This window comes from Xiphias gladius, chromosome 9 (genome assembly GCF_016859285.1).
Source record: "Xiphias gladius isolate SHS-SW01 ecotype Sanya breed wild chromosome 9, ASM1685928v1, whole genome shotgun sequence".
Taxonomy (NCBI): Eukaryota; Metazoa; Chordata; class Actinopteri; order Istiophoriformes; family Xiphiidae; genus Xiphias; species Xiphias gladius.
Window position 1 is genome coordinate 14,742 of NC_053408.1, and position 19,216 is coordinate 33,957.

At 39.3% G+C, this 19,216-nt stretch overlaps 1 protein-coding gene across 5 annotated transcripts in view; it reads left to right on the forward strand.

Annotated features, from left to right (window-relative positions):
- The first annotated feature begins 1,198 nt into the window (after positions 1-1,198).
- LOC120793907 (transcription elongation regulator 1-like protein) overlaps positions 1,199-19,216 on the forward strand; it is a 37,192-nt gene continuing 19,174 nt past the window's right edge. For 2 of the 5 annotated variants that reach the window (XM_040134344.1, XM_040134348.1), the window contains exons 1-6: positions 1,205-1,637; positions 1,845-2,015; positions 4,556-4,770; positions 7,279-7,365; positions 7,812-7,956; positions 16,696-16,827. In XM_040134344.1, the coding sequence (XP_039990278.1) occupies positions 4,570-4,770; positions 7,279-7,365; positions 7,812-7,956; positions 16,696-16,827 (565 nt within the window). In that variant the 5' untranslated portion in view covers positions 1,205-1,637; positions 1,845-2,015; positions 4,556-4,569. The other 3 variants (XM_040134345.1, XM_040134347.1, XM_040134346.1) reach the window with 3 other exon arrangements.

Consider the following 19,216-nt stretch of genomic DNA (forward strand, 5'->3'; position numbering starts at 1 on the left):
CACACACACACACACACACACACACACACACACACACACACACACACAACTTCCTCCTCATGACAAGAGACAAAGGCGAGAATATTGCTGATAAACTGTACGTGTAGGTGTGTGTGTGTGTGTGTGTGTGTGTGTGTGTGTGTGTGTGCGTGCGTGCGTGCGTGCGTGCGTGTGTTCACACATTTATTGATGATTCAGGATGAGCACACACATATACACACTTGGAAAATATATAGTTGTCATAATCTCACTAACGGATACCTGGCTGTGATCACAATACACACACACACACATATGTCGTCCTTGGTCACTTTTGGGGACACTACATAGACATATTCATTTCCTTGAGACTTACCCTAAATGTAACCATAACCACTACTTGCCTAAACCTAACCTTAACCACTGACCCAAAAATCATCTTTTTCCAAATTTGGGACATGGCTTTTGTGTCCAATTGAACAAGCCATTCCCAGTTAACTAGTCTTTAGTCTGAAATTTGTCCCTAAAAGTATCCTATGACAGACATAAACACACTCACACACAGTAGATAAGAGTGTTTAGTCTCAATGTACTGGAGGTATTTGAAGTAGCAATACCGCAGTATAGCTGTTAGTACTGCTCTCTGACAAACTCTGACACTAAAAGTCCAAAAAAAAAAAAGGACTCTAACAGTCCAGTCAAATCCGACATTGTAATGCAGGGTACTAGTAGTAGGAGTAGTAATCTGATCACTTTTATCACTGATATTGTTCATACTTTTTAAACTATATCCACTTTTTAAAAACCAAATTACAGACCTATCATGTTAATCTGGGTGTTCATTTGGAGCAGTCCAACCTTGTTAAATGATTATTTTTAATTATATGTTTTTATTGTTAGTTTTACTGGTATTGTTTTTAATGTTTTATCATGTTGTTTTGAAACATCTTATTATTATTGTTATTATTTATTTTAATGTTCGGTTTTGGCCTGACTTTGCTTTTAGTCTTTGGATGTGATGGTTCTCATATTCCATCTATGTTTCTGCCAGTTCCATGTTTTCACTGTCACTAACTCTTATGTTGTTTCAGACTCAGCCACGCCCCTCTGCCCGATTTCCCGCCTGCTGGCCGCTCAGCTCCTGCACACACCTGTTCCCATTTACCTGATCATCTGCTCTGTATATATACACCTCCCTGTTTCCACTTACCAGTTGTCAGGTTGTCTTCTTTTTCATTACCAAGCGCTTAACACCTAAGGTCGTCGTATACCTTGTTCCTGTATCTGACTGTTTGTGTACCTTTGTTTGAACATTCCCCCAAAGACGCCATCATTGACTCGTGTTTTTGGGTCGTGAGTTTTTTCTCAAACCAGGAAATTGGGCTGCAATTTTGCATAAAAAACAAATATACAGATAAAGTTCTTATTTTTAGTGCTACTGTTAATAGAAGAAAGAACGAAAAAAATAAAGGACAGTCCTTCACATAGGAGCAACAAAAAACAAAACAAAACACACACAAAAAGCACATTCAGAGAATTTTTTTTGATTACTTCAGCTCTGTTTGGGGACCTGCAAAGGTAGTCTACAAATCACACCCAGTGAACGGGGAGTCGGCTTACTGATCTGAGAGCGGCACCGTTTACCGGAGCTTTAGTCGGTTTGTACCGGGGGGGGGGGTTCCGTGACCGGAACACGGCTCTGCTCTACGCCGACTCCGGTATTTTTCTACCTACTGGCGTCGCTTCGTCAGCCGCCGCCTGACATGTTCTGCCCTTAACAACCGGGAGTCTCTTCGCCTGTCTCTCTCCCTCACTCTGTCTGTCTGTCGGTATAGTAACGTCACTGTTGATCCTTGTCGCTCCAGGGGTGTTTATACTTTCACCTCTACCGGATGGGAGGATGATCTCCGGACCTCGGTGAAGCAGCTTGAGGAACGAGTCGACGTACAGGACGTGACCGAACCGAAGAGGGTCGGCAGTCCCCCCGGTCGGAGGACCAGTTTACAGGACAGAAGCTGAAAAAGCTCCGCAGGTCGGTAGGTGACACATACCGGGATTTAACACGCTAATTAACCCGTGATACCCCATTGAGCTGTTGACACTGCATCAGCAGACACTGACAGCTTTACTACAAGTAGTAATGTGAGTATCACGTAATTTTTTTTTTTTCCTGCGTGTTTGTACTTCATCTTTTGTGTTAAAATATATATTATCCATGTTTTCTGATCAATTTATTTTTTCACTATTTGTAAGATATTTATTGGTGTAATTATTGGTTGATTGTTATCAGAAGTATTTAACATTACATTGACTCCCTTTTTGTTGTATAGTTCAGTTTAAAATTCATGTTAATTTATTATAATAATGTTAATATTATGTTTTTAAGCCCTCTGTGTTTAGGCTCTGTTATATTATTCTAATCTTTTAACACCATTAAAACCATGAACCCATCATGTCTGAAAACTGAATCTTGAGTGTTGATGTGCAGGTCAGGTTATAGTAAAACATCATGATTTTACTGTTTACTGTTACCTTCAAAACTGTGAAACAAACTCAGATCTGCTGAGTCACATTTTAAAAGCTTTGGATATATGGTTCATTTTAGAATCCAATGGTTTCTTCTTTACATTTTTATTTAGTTCTAACTGGTTGGTTGTGTTTTGTGGTAACATTGTATTTTTATGTGTACTTGTGGTTTTAAAATGTGCTGTGGAACCAAAATTACAAAATAACTAATTTAGCACAAAGACCAAACTTATGAGTTTTTTTAATCACCAAGCTTCAGAGAAACAAGTTTTATGTGTTTGACCCAAAAAAAAGATAAGATGTAAGAAAGACATCAGGTGTCCAAAGACCAAACAACCAGAAGATAATTTGTCACTGTGGTCAGCACAGTCTTGGTTATAAATTTTATTACTGGGCTGGACAGTTGTTTGGCTCAAAGATTTTTGCCTCATTGATATTACATGATAATATTAGACCGGGAGTGGTTCTACAGGGACTTCAGCAGGTTCAGAGGAAGGTGTTTTGGTGAAGGTTTGTCAGCATATCAACAACTGCCCTATACTTTAGTTAGATTTATTCAACCTGATGTTAGCTCAACTTGAGGGTCAGGGTTGAAACTTGGTTGTGATTGGCCAGTGACCCCAATCCCAGAACACACACGCAGCATGCTTTCGTGCACACCCTGAATGACATGTTCACAGTGAGGTACGGTAAAAACGTTAAGGAGTTTTTGCCGGTCCACCTGTATGCCCGATGAACAGTCCAACTAATGCAAAGAGGAAGGGGAGGTAGGAGGAAGGACCAAAGAGTGCATTTCCTTGTTTCTTATGATAGGGGTGGACACCCCAACTTTCTGGTAATATGCTGCCCCCTTATTTGTTTGGAGTATGAATTTGACAGTTGGTCAATTCTTACACATTGCCCATTTTAGCAGTTCCCTGGTGATACACGTGCACCCTGATCTGAACCAGTGGAACCAGTAAAAATAGTTAAAAACTGTGGATCCAGTCAAGAGTTACCCAGTTCTTCTGTGACAGTCATGAGTATGTTCTTAATTCCAACTGGTTGGTTGGAGGTGATCGATATGAGACAGATATTCACTCTGATCAATATTTTTTTTCCAGTTCACCGAACAGATTTAAATCAATTCAAACTACTGAAAACAAAGAAAACAAATTAAAACATCAAAACTCTTCAGTGAGACAGTAGAAACAGGAGAGTCACACTCTTATTTATTGTGAAACTCAAAGACCTCATCCGCCTGAAACTTCAGTTAATTTCTTGTTCTTTTCAGCAGCAGCAGTCTGTTGAATATTAAGTATTAATGAAGTATTGATGTGTATTTATGGTATTTAGTTATTGTTAGTTGCAGGATGTGTTGATATGGTGGTGGTAATCATGCAGTTTGTCTAAAGTATTGATTTTGCATTAATTAGGTATTGATGCATTTATGTGGCAGTGTTTTAGTTTTGATTCAGCATTGATGAAGTAGGAATAAAGTATTGATGAGGTACTGATTTAGTATTAATACTGTGTTGCTGTAATTTTGATGTTTTACTTCCAGTGGCCAAATGGAGGAAGCAGGAAAATAAAAAACGTTTTCGTCTTTTTTATATATATATATTCTTTCAGCTGATTTCAGAAAGGTTTTTTTTTTTTTTTTTTCTTCATTTGTGAGTTTGTTGTTATTTCTGCAGGTAAAGAATCATCAGATCGGACTTTTTCTTCTGGCATTTAAGCAGTTATGTTTTTTTTTTCTGACCCAAACTGATGAGTCAGCTCTGTTCAGTTGTTAAACTGTAATAGAATAAATTTAATAGAATTTATACTTTATTTCCAAATATCTGCTGGCTTTTTTTCTCTGCACTCTGATTTTTTTTTTTACATAATTCTTCTCTGACTTTGATCTTTCATCATTTATTTATGTTACTTTCATCTTTGTATTTTCTGCTCTGCTTTGATTTTTTTTTTTTAACAAATTATGTTCAGACTTTTTAACAATCTGATCAATAATCAATCTGTCTTTGATTATCGGTGTTGATTAGTCCTAATTGGTCTGTTTGTCTGTCAGGTTGGGATGTCATCATGATGCTGCCAATCTCCAGGTTCAAAAGTCAGCCAGCTGGCATGGTAACCACCACCACGCCCTGGCTGTCTGTCAGCAATGACCCCACTCCTCAATGGTTGTGGTTGGCCAGCTGGTCTGCTGCAACATACCAGGCCACACCCCCTCTAGTCTTCTGCCCCCCAGCTGTGTGGATACCTGAACACACACACCTGATACAGGTAACACACACACCTGATACACATAACACTTCAGTCTTAACCTATTAATAAAATAAATTTGACAAAGTTGAACTATAATCTGCTGGTCTTTCATTTATCAGCATGAACTCACAGCATTTATTTAAAAATGATGAAACTCAAAGGAAAAATAACAATAAAAATAACACTGCAAGAGCCAGATCAGACTACATTCCACAGCTGCTCCCACAGTCACCCTGTGCAGCTGCAGGTCATTAAATCGTGATGTGATTTAGTGTTTTCACAACATTGACACTGTGACATTGGTCACTGTGTATTCCTGTTTATATATGTTAATTAACCAGATTTTAATTGGTTGGGAATATCACACACGTAGAATCTGAAAACACACATCATGTTTCAAAATCTTCATCCACTTGTGATATAATCTGAAAAACTGAGTAAATGGTTTAGATTTAAACAGTATATTAACTTTTAAACCAGTTTATTTCAGTGTCTCAGTCCTCTTGCCCTTCCTTCAGTCTGAACTAAAGTGTCTGATCTAAAGTGTCTTTCAGTGAGTTCGGCCTCCTCTGTAGTCTGGAGATAAGATGAAACTTTAATGATCCCTGAGGGCAAAGTGAATAATTGTCTGTTAATTATTGGTGGCATGTTAATTATCTCATGCAGCTCTTCTTTAATTTTTTCTGCATAAACTGCAGTGACAGAGTTTAAAATCTTATCAGCAGATTGTCTGATGAAGTTTGTTTGAGTAAAGAAAACTGACTGGAATCCTAAAGTGTGACATTAAACTCCACAGACTGATACATGTTACAGAGACAAACTGACTTGCGGATTATCCTGAATTCATCATCCATCCATTCATCCATCCATTTTCTGCCGCTTACCCAAGGTCAAGCCGCAGTGGCAGCAGGATAAGGAAGGCAGCACAAAAGTCCCTCTCCCCAGGAATGTTTTCAAGCACCTCCTGGGGGATCCCAAGGCATTCCCAGGACAGATGAGATATACATTCTCTCCAGCGTGTTCTCGGTGTACCCCAGGGTGTCCTACCAGCTGGATGTGCCCGGAAGACCCCCAATGAAAGGCATCCTTATCAGATGCCTGAACCATCTCAACTGGCTCCTTTTGATGCGAAAGAGCAGTGGCTCTACTCCGAGCTCACTCTGGAGGCTGAGTCCAGCCACCCTATGGAGGAAACTCATTCAGTGGCTTTTATCCGCAATCTCTTTCTTTCGGTCGCTAAATATAACGATGGGTGAGGGTCAGAAATTGATCGATCGGTAAATCTAAAGCTTTGCCTTTCGGCTCATCACCCTCTTCATCACAACGGCTGCCACACCTATCCGCCTGTCAGTCTCCGGCTCCATCTTACCTTCACTCGTGAACAAGACCCCAAGATACTTAAACTCCCTCACCTGGGGCAGTAACTTCAACCCAGCTCGAAGGGAGCAATCCACTGTTTTCCAGCATCCTGGCGGCAGTGTGATACCCTGATAATGTGAGCACAACTTCTGGCCCCCCTTTTTAAAAATGGTACCACCCACATGGTCTGCCAGTCCACAGGCACTGTCCCCAACCTCCATGCGACTTTGAAGAGGAATGTCAGCCAAGACAGCCCAACACTGTCCAGAGCCTTGAGCATCTCAGGGCGATCTCGTCTAAACCACTCCTGGTGGTAGCTTTTGAACTACCTCAGAGTTTTCTGCCAGCGGAGTGTGTGTGTGTGTGTGTGTGTGTGTGTGTGTGTGTGTGTGTGTGTGTGTGTGTGTGTGTGTGTGTGTGTGTGTGTGTGTATATAATATTTCTGAATTCATCATGTCTGGTTTAAAAGGTGTGAACCTGCTCAGAAATATGTGCTCTTTTATTTTTTTATATTGTCAGACTTGGTCTTTTGATGTGATGAATCTTTTTGTCCCAAGATGAAATGTTTTTATTATTTACTTTAATAACAGATCTCAGAAAGTTCTTTCACCTTGTTGGAAAAAAATCCTTTTTAAATATGAGAATCATAAAATATGTTCAGATAGCAGATCCTAGGCTCTGCTTCAACGGCTTTGTCTTTCTTTACTTACGGCTGTTTTTAAAGTCTTCAAGTAGTCAATGATTTAAAGAGACTCATTTTTTCTGCAGAGAGTAGAAAGGTTAGGGACACAGGTAGGACAGATTGTCTGAGAGGAGACCTGTTTGTCTGTCATTCCACCTGTCTAAGAATGATACAGGACAAATTGATATTAATGTAGTTCATGAGAAAAATCTGATTATGTGTGAGTCCTTAAACAACAACTTAACACCTCCAGTGATGTATGAGTGTACTCAGGGTGTGGTCGGTACAAAATGAAATCACTGGTAGGCATGGTCAGAGGTACAACACGTTAGAGGAGGTCAACTGCTAAACAAATCTGCAGTTGTTCTTTATGTTCTACTGGTTCTTTATGCGGTTCTCTGGTTCTAAACACAGACACAGAGGCGAAACGTTGTGTTGGATAAAAATGTTCTGAAATAAACGGTATTATTTGTTTGTTGTTTCAGTGGGAACGTCCAGCTGTTGAAGTTGTTCCTCTCCTCCCTCCTTTCTATCGATCCTCACCTCTTCATCACCCTCATCATATGCCCAAGGTACACTCAAACACTCTCTCTCTCTCCTCACTCTGTCTCACTCACACTCTCACACACTCTCACACACACACACACACACACACACACACACACACACACACACACACAACTACTTAGACTTCTATCTTTGAGACATAATGCCCTAACCCTAATCCCCTCTCAGACGCAATTCATTCGCAGCCCCTTACCCTAACCTAACTATCACAACTAAATGCCTAAACTCAACCTGTACCCCAACCCTTATTTAAACCTAAATATAACCTAAACCTTAATACCAAGTCTTAACCAAAATGTCCTCACTTTCCCAAAATGTCCTCACTCCATAAGGTCTACAACTCAAACTGGTCTCACAAGGATAGAAGTACATGTGTACACACACACACACACACACACACACACACACACACACACACATACACATTAATAACATGCTAACATGCTTGCAGCCACTTGAAGGCTGGATCTCACCAGAGGAAGTGGGCGTGTTCCAGAGAAGAGACAAAAATTTCCTCCTGACCAATCAGATCATCCAGAGGCCAGGCAGACATGCCCGAAGGTCCCGGCTCCGGCTGTCTCCATCTCAATACACAGGTAAGACGTCACATAATGCAGGTGGGTGGAGCCAGTGGCAGTCATGTGATTGGTCGTGAGAGTGAAATCATCAGGGTGGTTTGTTTTTTGTCCAAATAGAAACAAGGCTCCTCCTGAATTAGCAGTCGTTTGGGTGTGTTTGGGTGTGCTTCCGCCAGCTGCTGTTACACTTTTATTTATATAATGTCAGTGATGTTTCAAACAGAAACCTGTGAAATATAGTCCAGGTTACAGGTGAAGCTGCAGGTCTGATGTTGAACTTCTACTTATTCACTTTCAATGAGTCATTTGCCCTTTTACTGTATTGGTCTGGATTGTCTTCCTGTCATCTGCACACCTGGTGTTTAGTTTACTTGCTGTATGAAGCTGTCAGTTTAGATCATAAACAACATGTTCTGTTTCCACCCGGCTTTAACCAGCTTTGATCAGGATTTGATGCGCACCCACAGAGAAAGGAGTGTGTCGATAGTTCCTCCAATTCCCTTCAGAACAGGAAAGTTTCTTTTTTTTAACATGTAAGTTTATTCTCAAATCTCAGCTGGAATTGAACCAGCAACTTAGAAGTGTGTTTTGGGGATGCTGCCTTCACATCTGCCGTGTTGCCAAGACAACTGTGCTCATTTCTCAGAGCTGATTGGCTGTGTGGCTTGCTGCTTGGAGACAGTGAATGTGTGTGTTTTCTGCTTGGACACACACACATAAAGCTGCTGTCAAATGTAATATGAAGATGATTGGTCCATTTAAAATCAACCACAGAGCATGATGGGAAATGTCTGCTCATTCAGATCAGAGACTACAAACATGTTTCTGTCTTTATGAGTTTAATGAATTAATGACACAAACGCAACAACCTCATAATGATGATGGGGGCAGGGTTTAGATAAAGAAAAATTTAATTGTTTTCATAAATATAAACACGTTTTTAAATTGGAAATCTGACTCAGACTCAGAAGGAACCAAACATCTACTGAGTTTATAAAAACTGTAATGAGTTTGTTGGAGGTTTTCTCATTCACGTCAATACAGTCAGAGTTTCATCACTTTAGCATCTAGTGGATATTAGAGGAGCTCCAACTAATAACTTTACATGTTAACTTCATACTGCTCAGACTCTAAGAACAGATACATCATCAAGATGTTGGTTGTTCTGTTTGTAGCTGGCATGAAGCCTGTAGCCTGTAGGAGGCACCAACTGCACTGTAAATGGGCAATTATTCAAAAAATAATAAAAGACACTTTGGTAGAAACATGTTTGAATGTGTAAAATCTTTATTACATGGAAATTTACATCTCCTGTGGACTGAAGTGAGATGTGTGGTCCTTTTGGTTTATGTCTGACAGAAGTTCTGCAAGACTGGTCTGGACTTATTGAACTGGACTGATTGAACTGGTTGTCAGGCTCATAGCCTTGTGTTGTTGATGTGTCTCCTTCTTTAATTATAAATATAATTTCTTTATAATTAAAATGGAAACAGACTGTCAGATTCTTTAATTCCTCCACTGGTTTGCACTCACAGACTTGCAGTGGCATAAAAATGTTTAGGCAAAATTTCTGTTACTGTGAATAGTTAAGTGACTAGAAGATGAACTGATCTTGAAAAGGCATGCAGTTAAATGTTAAACATTCTGTTGAACATTTTAAGCAAGATTAGTGATTATTTTTGTGTCATACAATTTTATAATGGAAAAAGGAAACGATGACCACACAAAAGTTTGGGCACCCCAAGGTTTGGCTTGTTAGGACTATGACTTGTTCACAATCATGGTTAGGAAAGGCCAGGTGATGCAAATTTCAAACCTTTATAAATTCTCTGACTCCCCAAAGCTTGAAAACAATAACAATAACAATAGCCAACAATCAGCAGCCATGGGCACCTCTACACAGCTACCCAGCACTCTGAAAATTAAAATAATCTATGCCCACAAAGCAGGAGAAGGCTATAAGAGAATACAAAAGCATTGCCGGCTAACTGTTTCTTCAGTTTTTAATGTAATTAAGAAATGACAGTTAACAGGAACGGTGGAGGTCAAGAAAACTATCTATCTATGAGAGAACTGCTCATAGGATTGCTAGAAAGGCAAATGAAAACCCCTGTTTGATTGCCATAGACCTTCAGGCCAATTTAGCAGACTCTGGAGTGGTGATGCACTGTTCAACTGTGCAGCAACACCTGCACCAGTTTGACCTTCATGTCTGTGAAGATTCTCAGTCATCCAGGTCATGGTATTCTGTAAGTGCTATGCGAAGGCATTTGGACTTGCTTGAAGTTATTGAATATGTTTCACCTCTCATCTGAAAGGCTTCTTCCGTTCTAACTGACTAGTGGGGAATTCCAGTATTTATCCTCTTGAGAGGATCAGTATTTATCAGAGGATAAATACCTGGATCTCCCCAATGGTCAGTTAGACCTAAAGAAGCCTTTCGGATGAGAGGCGAAACGTCTTCAAGAACTTCAAGCAAGTCCAGTTGCCATTGCATATCACATACAGTATGACCTTAATGAAAGAGTCATCAGAAGTAAACCTTTCATACCTCCTCACCACAAAATTCAGTGTCAGAAGTTTGCAAAGGAACATCTAAACAAGCCTGATGCATTATGGAAACAAGCCCTGTGGACTGATGAAGTTAAAATAGAAGTTTTTGGCCACAATGAGCAAAGGTATGTTTTGAGAAAAAAGAGCGCAGATTTACATGAAAGGAACACCTCTCCAACTGTTAAGCATGGGAGTGGATCGATCATGCTTTGGGCTTGTGTTGCAGCCAGTGGCACGGGGATCATTTCACTGGTAGAGGGAAGATTGGGTTCAATTAAATAGCAGCAAATTCTGGGAGCAAACATCACACCGTCTGTAAAACAGCTGAAGTTGAAAAGACGACTTATACAACGGGATAATGATCCTAAACACATCTCAAAATCTCCAATGGACTACCTCAAGACGCACAAGCTGAAGGTTTTGCCATAGACCTCACAGTCCCCTGACCTAAACATAATTGAAAATCTTTTGATAGACTTGAAAACAGCAGTTCATGCAAGACGGCCGAAGAATCTCACAGAATTAGAAGGAAAAAAAAAAGGATGAAAATCCCTCAAAGAAGAACTAAAAGACTCTTAGCTGCAACAAAAAGCATTTACAAGCTGTGATACTTGCCAAACACTTGCCAAAAATTGATGCTGACCATGCAGGTGCCCAAATTTTTGTTTCGGGCCCTTTTCCTTTATTCTTATTTTGATACTCTAAAAGATGGAAATAAAAAAAATAGTCTTGCTTAAAATATTAAAGAAATGTGTCATCTTTAACTTTATGCCTTTTGGAAATAGGGTCATGTTTTACTTGCTTAATTACTCACAGTAAAAGAAAATTTGGACCAATTTTGACTATAACCAATACCCTGTATTTGAGTCACGTGTTTTCCCTCTGAAGCCTCTCAGTTAATTTGTTTGAGAGGACATTCAGATGCAGTCAGAGACTTCTGGAAGCCAACAAGCACAGATTAAATTTGGTTTTATTTTGGTGTGCGTGGGTGTGTGCTCATGTTGTAGATGTTTTCTGGCAGAAGCTCAGATTCTCTTCAGTGTGTCAGTGTGTGTTTACAGTTTGTCAGAATTGATTTGTCTCAGATTTTCACTGCATAGTTACAGATGGAAACTGTTTGCATGTGAAATTCAATCCTGCTAAACTTGGACTGAAAATCAAAAACAGCACGACAAATAAAAATGACACTTGTAATGTCTTTGACAATGAGCCTGTGGTATAAAAACAGATGTTCTTTTTAAAATGAAGCCTGAATCCACCATTACATAACCAGAAGAAGGAGGTTAATGTAGTAACATGGTAAAGTTTTCAAGTCTTTATTCTTTGATTTTAACTACATCCACCAAAAATCAATTGCTAAAAGGAACAGGAAAATGTGGTCATTTTTGATAATGTAGCATCAGACAGGCTGAATTTACAGTGCATTCAGAAAGTATTCAGACCCCTTCACTTTTCCCACATTTTGTTATGTTGATGATGCTAAAATTGTTTAAATTAATTTTTTCCCTCATCAGTCTACACTCAATACTCTATAATGACAAGGTGAAAACAAAATTTTAGAAATTTTTGCAAATTTCTCAAAAAGGAAAAGCTATCCCATTGACGTAAGTATTCAGACCCTTTGCTATGACTATGCTATTAAATTTAGCTAAGGTACCTCCCATTTCTCTTAACCGTCTTTGACATTTTTCTACACCTTGATTGGAGTCCACCTGTGGTAAATTTAATTGATTGGACATGGTTTGGAAAGTCACACACCTGTCCATATAAGGTATATCGCAGCTGACAATGCATATTGGAGCAAAAACCAAGCCATGAAGTCAAAGGAAGTGCCTGCAGAGCTAAGAGACAGGATAGTGTCAAGGCACAGATCTGGGGAAGGCTAAAAAAAAATTCTGCCGCATTGAAATTTCCGAAGAGCACAGCGGCCTCCATAATTCTTCAATGGAAGAAGTTTGGAACAATGAGAGATACATGAAATCTGCTTGGAGTTTGCAAAAGAGCACCTAAAGGACTCTCAGACTGTGAGAAACAAGATTCTTTAGTCTGATGAAACCAAAATTAACTGTACAGTCTCAGTTCCAAGCGCCATATCTAGAGGAAACCAGGCACCGCTCAGCACCTACCAAATACTATCCCAAGCATGATGGTGGCTGTGTCCTGCTGTGGGGGTGTTTTTCAGCAGCAGGGACAGGGAGACTGGTCAGGGTTGATGGGGAGAGCTGAACAGACCAAGGTGCAAAGATACCCTTAATGAAAACCTGGTCCAGGACCTCAGACTGGGCCGTAGGTTCATCTTCCAACAGGTCTATGCCCATAATCACACAGCCAAGACAGTGCAGGAGTGTCTTAGGGACAACTCTGTGAATGTCCTTAAGTGGCACAGTCAGAGCCCTGACTTCAAACCATTCGAACATCTCTGGCAAGACCTGAAAATGTCTGTCTGCTGACGGTTCCGATCCAACCTGACAGAGCTTGAGATGATCTGCAGACAGGAATGGCAGAAAACCCCCAAATCCAGGTATGCAAAGCTCGTCGCGTCATGTCCAAGAAGACTCGAGGCTGTAATCACTACTAAAAGTGCTTCAACTACGTGCTGAGTAAAGGGTCGAAATACTTATATCAGCGTGATATTTCAGTTTTTCCTTTTCAATAAATTTGCAAAAAGAACCTCTCACATTCTGTTTTCACATTGTCATTACGGGGTATTGAGTGTAGACTGATGAGGGGAAAAAAGGAATTCAAACGATTTTAGCATAAGGCTGCAACCTAACAAAATGTGAAAAAGTGAAGGGGTCTGAAAACTTTCTGAATGCACTGTATACGAAGTTTCATTCTGAGTGACGTGTCTTTCCTTTAAAAATGATACTGAGCTTCACTGTTGAGGAAGAACAACAAGTGGAAACACAGTCCAACTTTAAGACACAGCTGGACAGATTAGATCAACCGATGAGACATCAGGTGAAACAAAAACAATAACAAACTTTGAGTTGTCCACATAGAGACAATAACAGGCTGTCAGTTGTCCACTTAGAGATGATCCACTGAGTCTTTTGATATTTGAACGTTGGTGTATGTTCTTACATACAGTTTCTGTAAATCTAAATATGATTTCTAGGAGACTAAACACAAGAGCTGAGTGTGTGTGTTAGTGTGTGTGTGTTGCAGCTGTAGTGATGTTCTTGGCAGCAGGTGGGGACACACATAAACATGTGGGCGTTCAGCAGCTGAGCTTTCTGACTGGCAGCCTGCTTTCATCAGACTGTGGTTTTTGTGTTTGTTGGGCTAGTTTGTGTGTGTGTATATGTGCATGCATGTGTGTGTGCGTCTGTGCATGCGTGTGTGTGTGTGTTCAGCTGGTGTTTAACTCGAGAGCTTTTGACTCAGGTTCAGATGTGAGAGCTGCTGAGCAGTTAATAAGTTCCTCCAGGAATCTGAATCTCACATCATTTAAAAAAAAAAAAAAAACCTGAATTCGTTAGCTACAATGTTTCTACAAACAAAACTTCAAATCAGAAGTGTTTCTAAACTGACCAATCACAGCCCCTTCTGTTCCAGTGAATAAACCCCAAACTGCAGTGATATAACAACACATATCTGTTGATGAAACTGAAAACAGCCTACATGTTTGTCCTAAAACCATCTTTTATTCACTTGTGACAGCCCCTGCCCGGTCTGCTAGTCTATGTACATTTACCTATGTTGTCTTTAAGTTGCCCGAGGAGCCTGATTGCAGTGGCCAACCTGATCTGGAGCACCTGTGCGCAGTGCTCCTGTACGATATTAAAGAACCAGCATTCACCATGTGTCTCACTCTTTCAACTCACACCTTACACCTTATTACCTTATATACACTTCCACATTTATGTTACTGATTTCATTGACTGAAACATCTCATGTCCAAGCTTATTTTTTAAGTTATTTCTTCATTAAAATGAATAATCCTAATTTGTTGGAATCTGCTGTTCCATTCCAATTTTCATCAATGCCTATGGGCTCGGTTATGACACACTAAACTGTATAAAATATTTGACTTTATCAGCCTCACTGATTTACTTAATGATACATCTAATCAAAAACACTCTCATTACATGGTCTGTATCTAAATGCTTCCCTGGACCTCAACATCCAGTTTCCTCTGTAACTGGAAAACATTTAGAAGGAAAACATAGTAACATGTCAAAAATGGTCCATAATCACATCTATTAAGTTCAGTCATGCTGACAGTTTATGTTCTTAACACAAAGTGATTCAGTAAAGACGTTGGGTAAACAAGCACTCGAATGTCCAGACAAATCAATGACAGATGACATACAGATTACAGTGCAGTGTGCTGTGGTGAATGACAGTGCATTATGATATAATGTATTATAGTGCAGTATGATGTAGTGCGTTACAGCGCAGTGTGATGTGGTGTATTGCACTATTCAAGTGCTCTGGGATGATTGGGAAAGTGAGGGGCTCAATTTGGATAAGCAACATTGTTACAGATATTTTTGCATGTCCATCAGGCTTTTTGTACCTAACTTAACCCATTATTAAGTTTTAATATTTTTTCAGGCAAGAAAGTAATCATTTAAATTTCGAATATATGGTCGGTTTATCCAAATAGCATCTTATTTGAAATTTGCCCCGACATTCAGATATATGAGGTCCCACCTGCCGGTCAATATCTGCCAATGTACCGGGATAATAGTCTTATCTCAGCAGCCCTTTGGTAATTTAGTGCTGGCTTTGTTGTCTGTAGTGTTTTAAGATGTTATAATTCCTCTCACAGTTGAAATGTAATATTTGTTGCTGCCAGGTTGTCTGAAAGTAAAGCTGAAAAAAAAAAAAAATACATGTTTAACAACATAGCACTCCCTCTGTGGACTTTGGGGTTCTTATATGTGCAGATATATCAGCACATTTCGATAAAAAGGCTGTGCAGTCTATATTAAATTTTGCTTTATTTTTTAATATACATGACAGGTTTGATAACAGGTGTATCTTTTACTACAGTTAGATCCATAAACAGACTTTTTTGGGGAAACAAATTGACAGTCAGTGTTGCGACCATCACTCCCCCTAGGCTTCCCAGATCACTTCCAGTATAGCAATTCTTGTGTTTTCCCTCTTTGTATTTGTTTTCATATTTGTTGCATTTCTGGATTTGGAGCGAGTTTCCTTTAATGTTTCTGCTTTCAGTCTTGTAGGTGCTTTGTGCTTAGGGGTCACCATACTCTGATGATACTATGAGTAAATATGAACTATATATAATTCAAAAAATTTCAATTAAGTGTTCTGTGATCTTGGATATATTTATTATTTGACAAGTATTTGTCAAAATGAGTAGAGCACTCTGCCCAATTCACCGTTTTTACACAGATTTTCTATTGTCGCTGTGAAGCTGCTGCTGTCAGCAGATTTAGGTCAGTGTTTCCTGAAAGGAACACAAATGTGTGGAGGCGGACTGATCTGCCATCACATCCATGATACACACACACACACACACACACACAGATCTGAATTAAAACAGTAGAATATGGTAAAACATATTAAATAAGTGAAACCAGAGAACATTGTTTATCTCATTGTTTACATATGGATATCTCACTCTGATCTTTTCATCCCCACAGACAAATAGAACATCTTTTTCACTATAAATAAAATTCTCTTTGGAAACATTATTTTAATTTTCATTTCATTAACTTATTTTTATTTTGTGGTCCCAAACTTTCCTGATTCATCCTGAAAGATGCATTCAGATGTTTGGAAAGAACATTCAGGGACAACAGAAAACAGACTGCAATGTCTGTCACAGCCACAATATGAAAACAAAATAATATACTGATGAGTTATCTATTTTTTTTGAGTCTGAACAATCCTGGAGATAAAAATGTAAATTCTGTCCTGAGGATGGCTCCAGAGGAAAGATCATGTAGTCATTAAAATATATAGGGTACGTCCTCTGGAGAGCAGGAAGGAGATCAGCATATTTCTGAACTGTAGTTGTTAAAATTTCTGTTTGAAAAGAAAAATATTAAATATCTGATGAAGTGATAAAAGTTGTAAATCAATCTATAGCAAAAAAGACACAAACAAACTCCAAGCACTGCCAGCTGAAGCTCATCATTCATTAGTTTGTTAGCAGTTTCAGAGAGTGGTTAAAATGTCATTGAGACACCGATGAAGATTCAGACCAACGTGATTCTCTGTGTTCAGGTCATGTTAGAAGAGACACTACAGAAACCGAGAGAGAAGACTCCTCCTCCCCCCCCATCCCTCACCCTATGCTGAACCTCCTCTCTGTGTCTCCTCTCCGCCTGCCGGTCCTCACTGCTCCTCCTCCAACAGGTGAGTCTCGATTGCTCTCCTCTTCAGGTGATTTCTGCAATTGGTCTAAGATCAATAACAAAAATATAAAGTAATCAATAAATGAAAATAAATAAAATAAACAGATGAACTTCACTGACCAGCAGTGTGACATTACAGTTACTTTAGTTTTATTTGAGGTACTTTTTTCTGTTCTGTTAGATTTTTTTTTTTGTACACACACTGATCAAACTGATGGTAACAATCTGTAATAATCTGTATTTAGTTTTTTTGGATCATTAACAGGTTCTGGCTTCGTTGCAATGACAAGTGGAACTTTTAGTTCTGGATTAATAATGGGTAATAATACCTGTGTTTCTGGACAACTTACTGATTCTAGTTTGGGTTCTGGTTCAGATGGAGGAGTTGGTTTGCTGCTGCAGCTTTGGTGGTTCCAGTTCTGTAGACAGCTGGAGGAGTTAAACCTCACTGCTGCAGTGTGTCTCTGCCGAGTGACTTTGGATCAGTAACACGTTGTATTTATGTTTCTAGATTAGTTATGCATTTTGGTTCTGGTTCTTTACACAAGAGATGGAGTTAACTATGCTGCTGCAGTCTGTCTGAACTCTGCTCAGTGATTTTTGGAAGTTGCAGACTTGACATCTTTATAACTAAAACACGAAGACAGGGTTGAAGAACTTAGACGTGTTCCATTACATCTGTTTTTTGTTATTATGTATTTAAAGTAAATAGTTAGTTTTCACATAAACTTAGTTTAATGGATTAAACTATTTTAACTGGTTCACACAGTGGCTACAGCTACTTTTCTTTAACATGTAATCAATCTAAACAATGACTGTGATCACTTGATCGATTGATAAGGTTTAATAACATGGATGCTCAGAAAGACACGGAGATGTTCATTGATTAGCTGTTTGACTGTTTCACTGCTCCAGTTTTAGTCATTAAACCAGTGACATCACATGATCAAAGATTGGTCCACTGAGGAAGATGCTCCTCTCTGCACATTATCACACTGCTCAACATCCTGACTAAACTCAGGCAACTGAGCACACTCATAAAAATCCAAAGAAACCAAAGTTTTAGTTATAAATTTTTATTGATTGATCAGTTTGTAATCAGGGTGAGGATGTCAGAGTGATCAGATGATTCTGACTTTTACCTTAGTCAAGTCGCTCACATGGTGTTGAATCATGGGACTTGTAGTCTAGTTGTGGACTTTCTCATCCTCAGAACTCTTCCTTCATTGTACAGGTGCTCTTCAGTTCTGTTATATATTTTTAAAATCTTTGTCAATTAAAATCCATCTTGACTTGATTTCATGCTGCTGTAGATCTGGAGCACCTGCTGCTTTAGTTTCATGCAACAGTGAGACAAATCTGCGGCTCAGCGTGTCATTATTGAAAATAAAATGACTAAAAGCAACACAACACCAACCAAATGAAAAACAACAGGGAGCCAAACATCCAGAGAGGAATAAGCAGATCAGAAAACAGACGATGGGCTCAAAGCGAGATTTATGAAGAATCAGAGAGGGTTCCTCTGAAGGAAGTGACCACAGACAGAGGTTCACTGATTCATTGGTTCTTTGGGTCACTGACTAATTGGTTCATTGGTCCACTGATTCATTGGTTCATTAGTCCATTGGTTTACTGAGTCATTGGTTCAATGGTCCATTGGTTCACTTATTCATTGGTTCACTGATGAATTAATTCAGATTCACTGATTCATTGATTCACTGAATATTGGTCCACTTGTTCACTGACTCATTCATTTTTTTTAATCTTCTTTCCAATCCTCTGTTTCTGTGATTCAACACGTTACTGACTGACCTGACTGATTCTGATGTTCTTACTTTTTCTGTTTCAATTCATAAAAAAAACTAAGTGCAAAGTAATTAATTTAGTTTAGACCAAAATCTAAAAATACATTTTATTTTAAAAACGTCCTGTGGACACTGCTGATAGTTCACACAGTCCAAATGTTATTTTGTCGTTAGTTAATGAGGATGGCAGGATGAAATATCTAACAGTGTGTTTTGTGTGTTACAGTGTGTTTTACATTGTGTGTGTGTGTGTGTGTGTGTGTGTGTGTGTGTGTGTGTGTGTGTGTGTGCGTGCGTGTGTGTGTTGTGCTGCTTTGTGAATGATAAATGATTCATCAGCCTTTATAAAATGTAAAATAGCTCGTTACAGCTCTGGTTGTCTGTGTGTTTCTTCTGTGTTTGATTATCCTGAAACCCTGTGTGTGCGTCTGTGTGTGTGTGTGTGTGTGCGTGTGTGTGTGTGTGTGTGTGTGTGTGTGTGTGTAAGTGCGTGCGTGCGTGCGTGTGCGCACATGCTTGTGCATGTGTTTTCTCAGTGGCATTGTTTAATCTCTTTCCCACAGTCCCTTGCTCCTCTGATCCAGA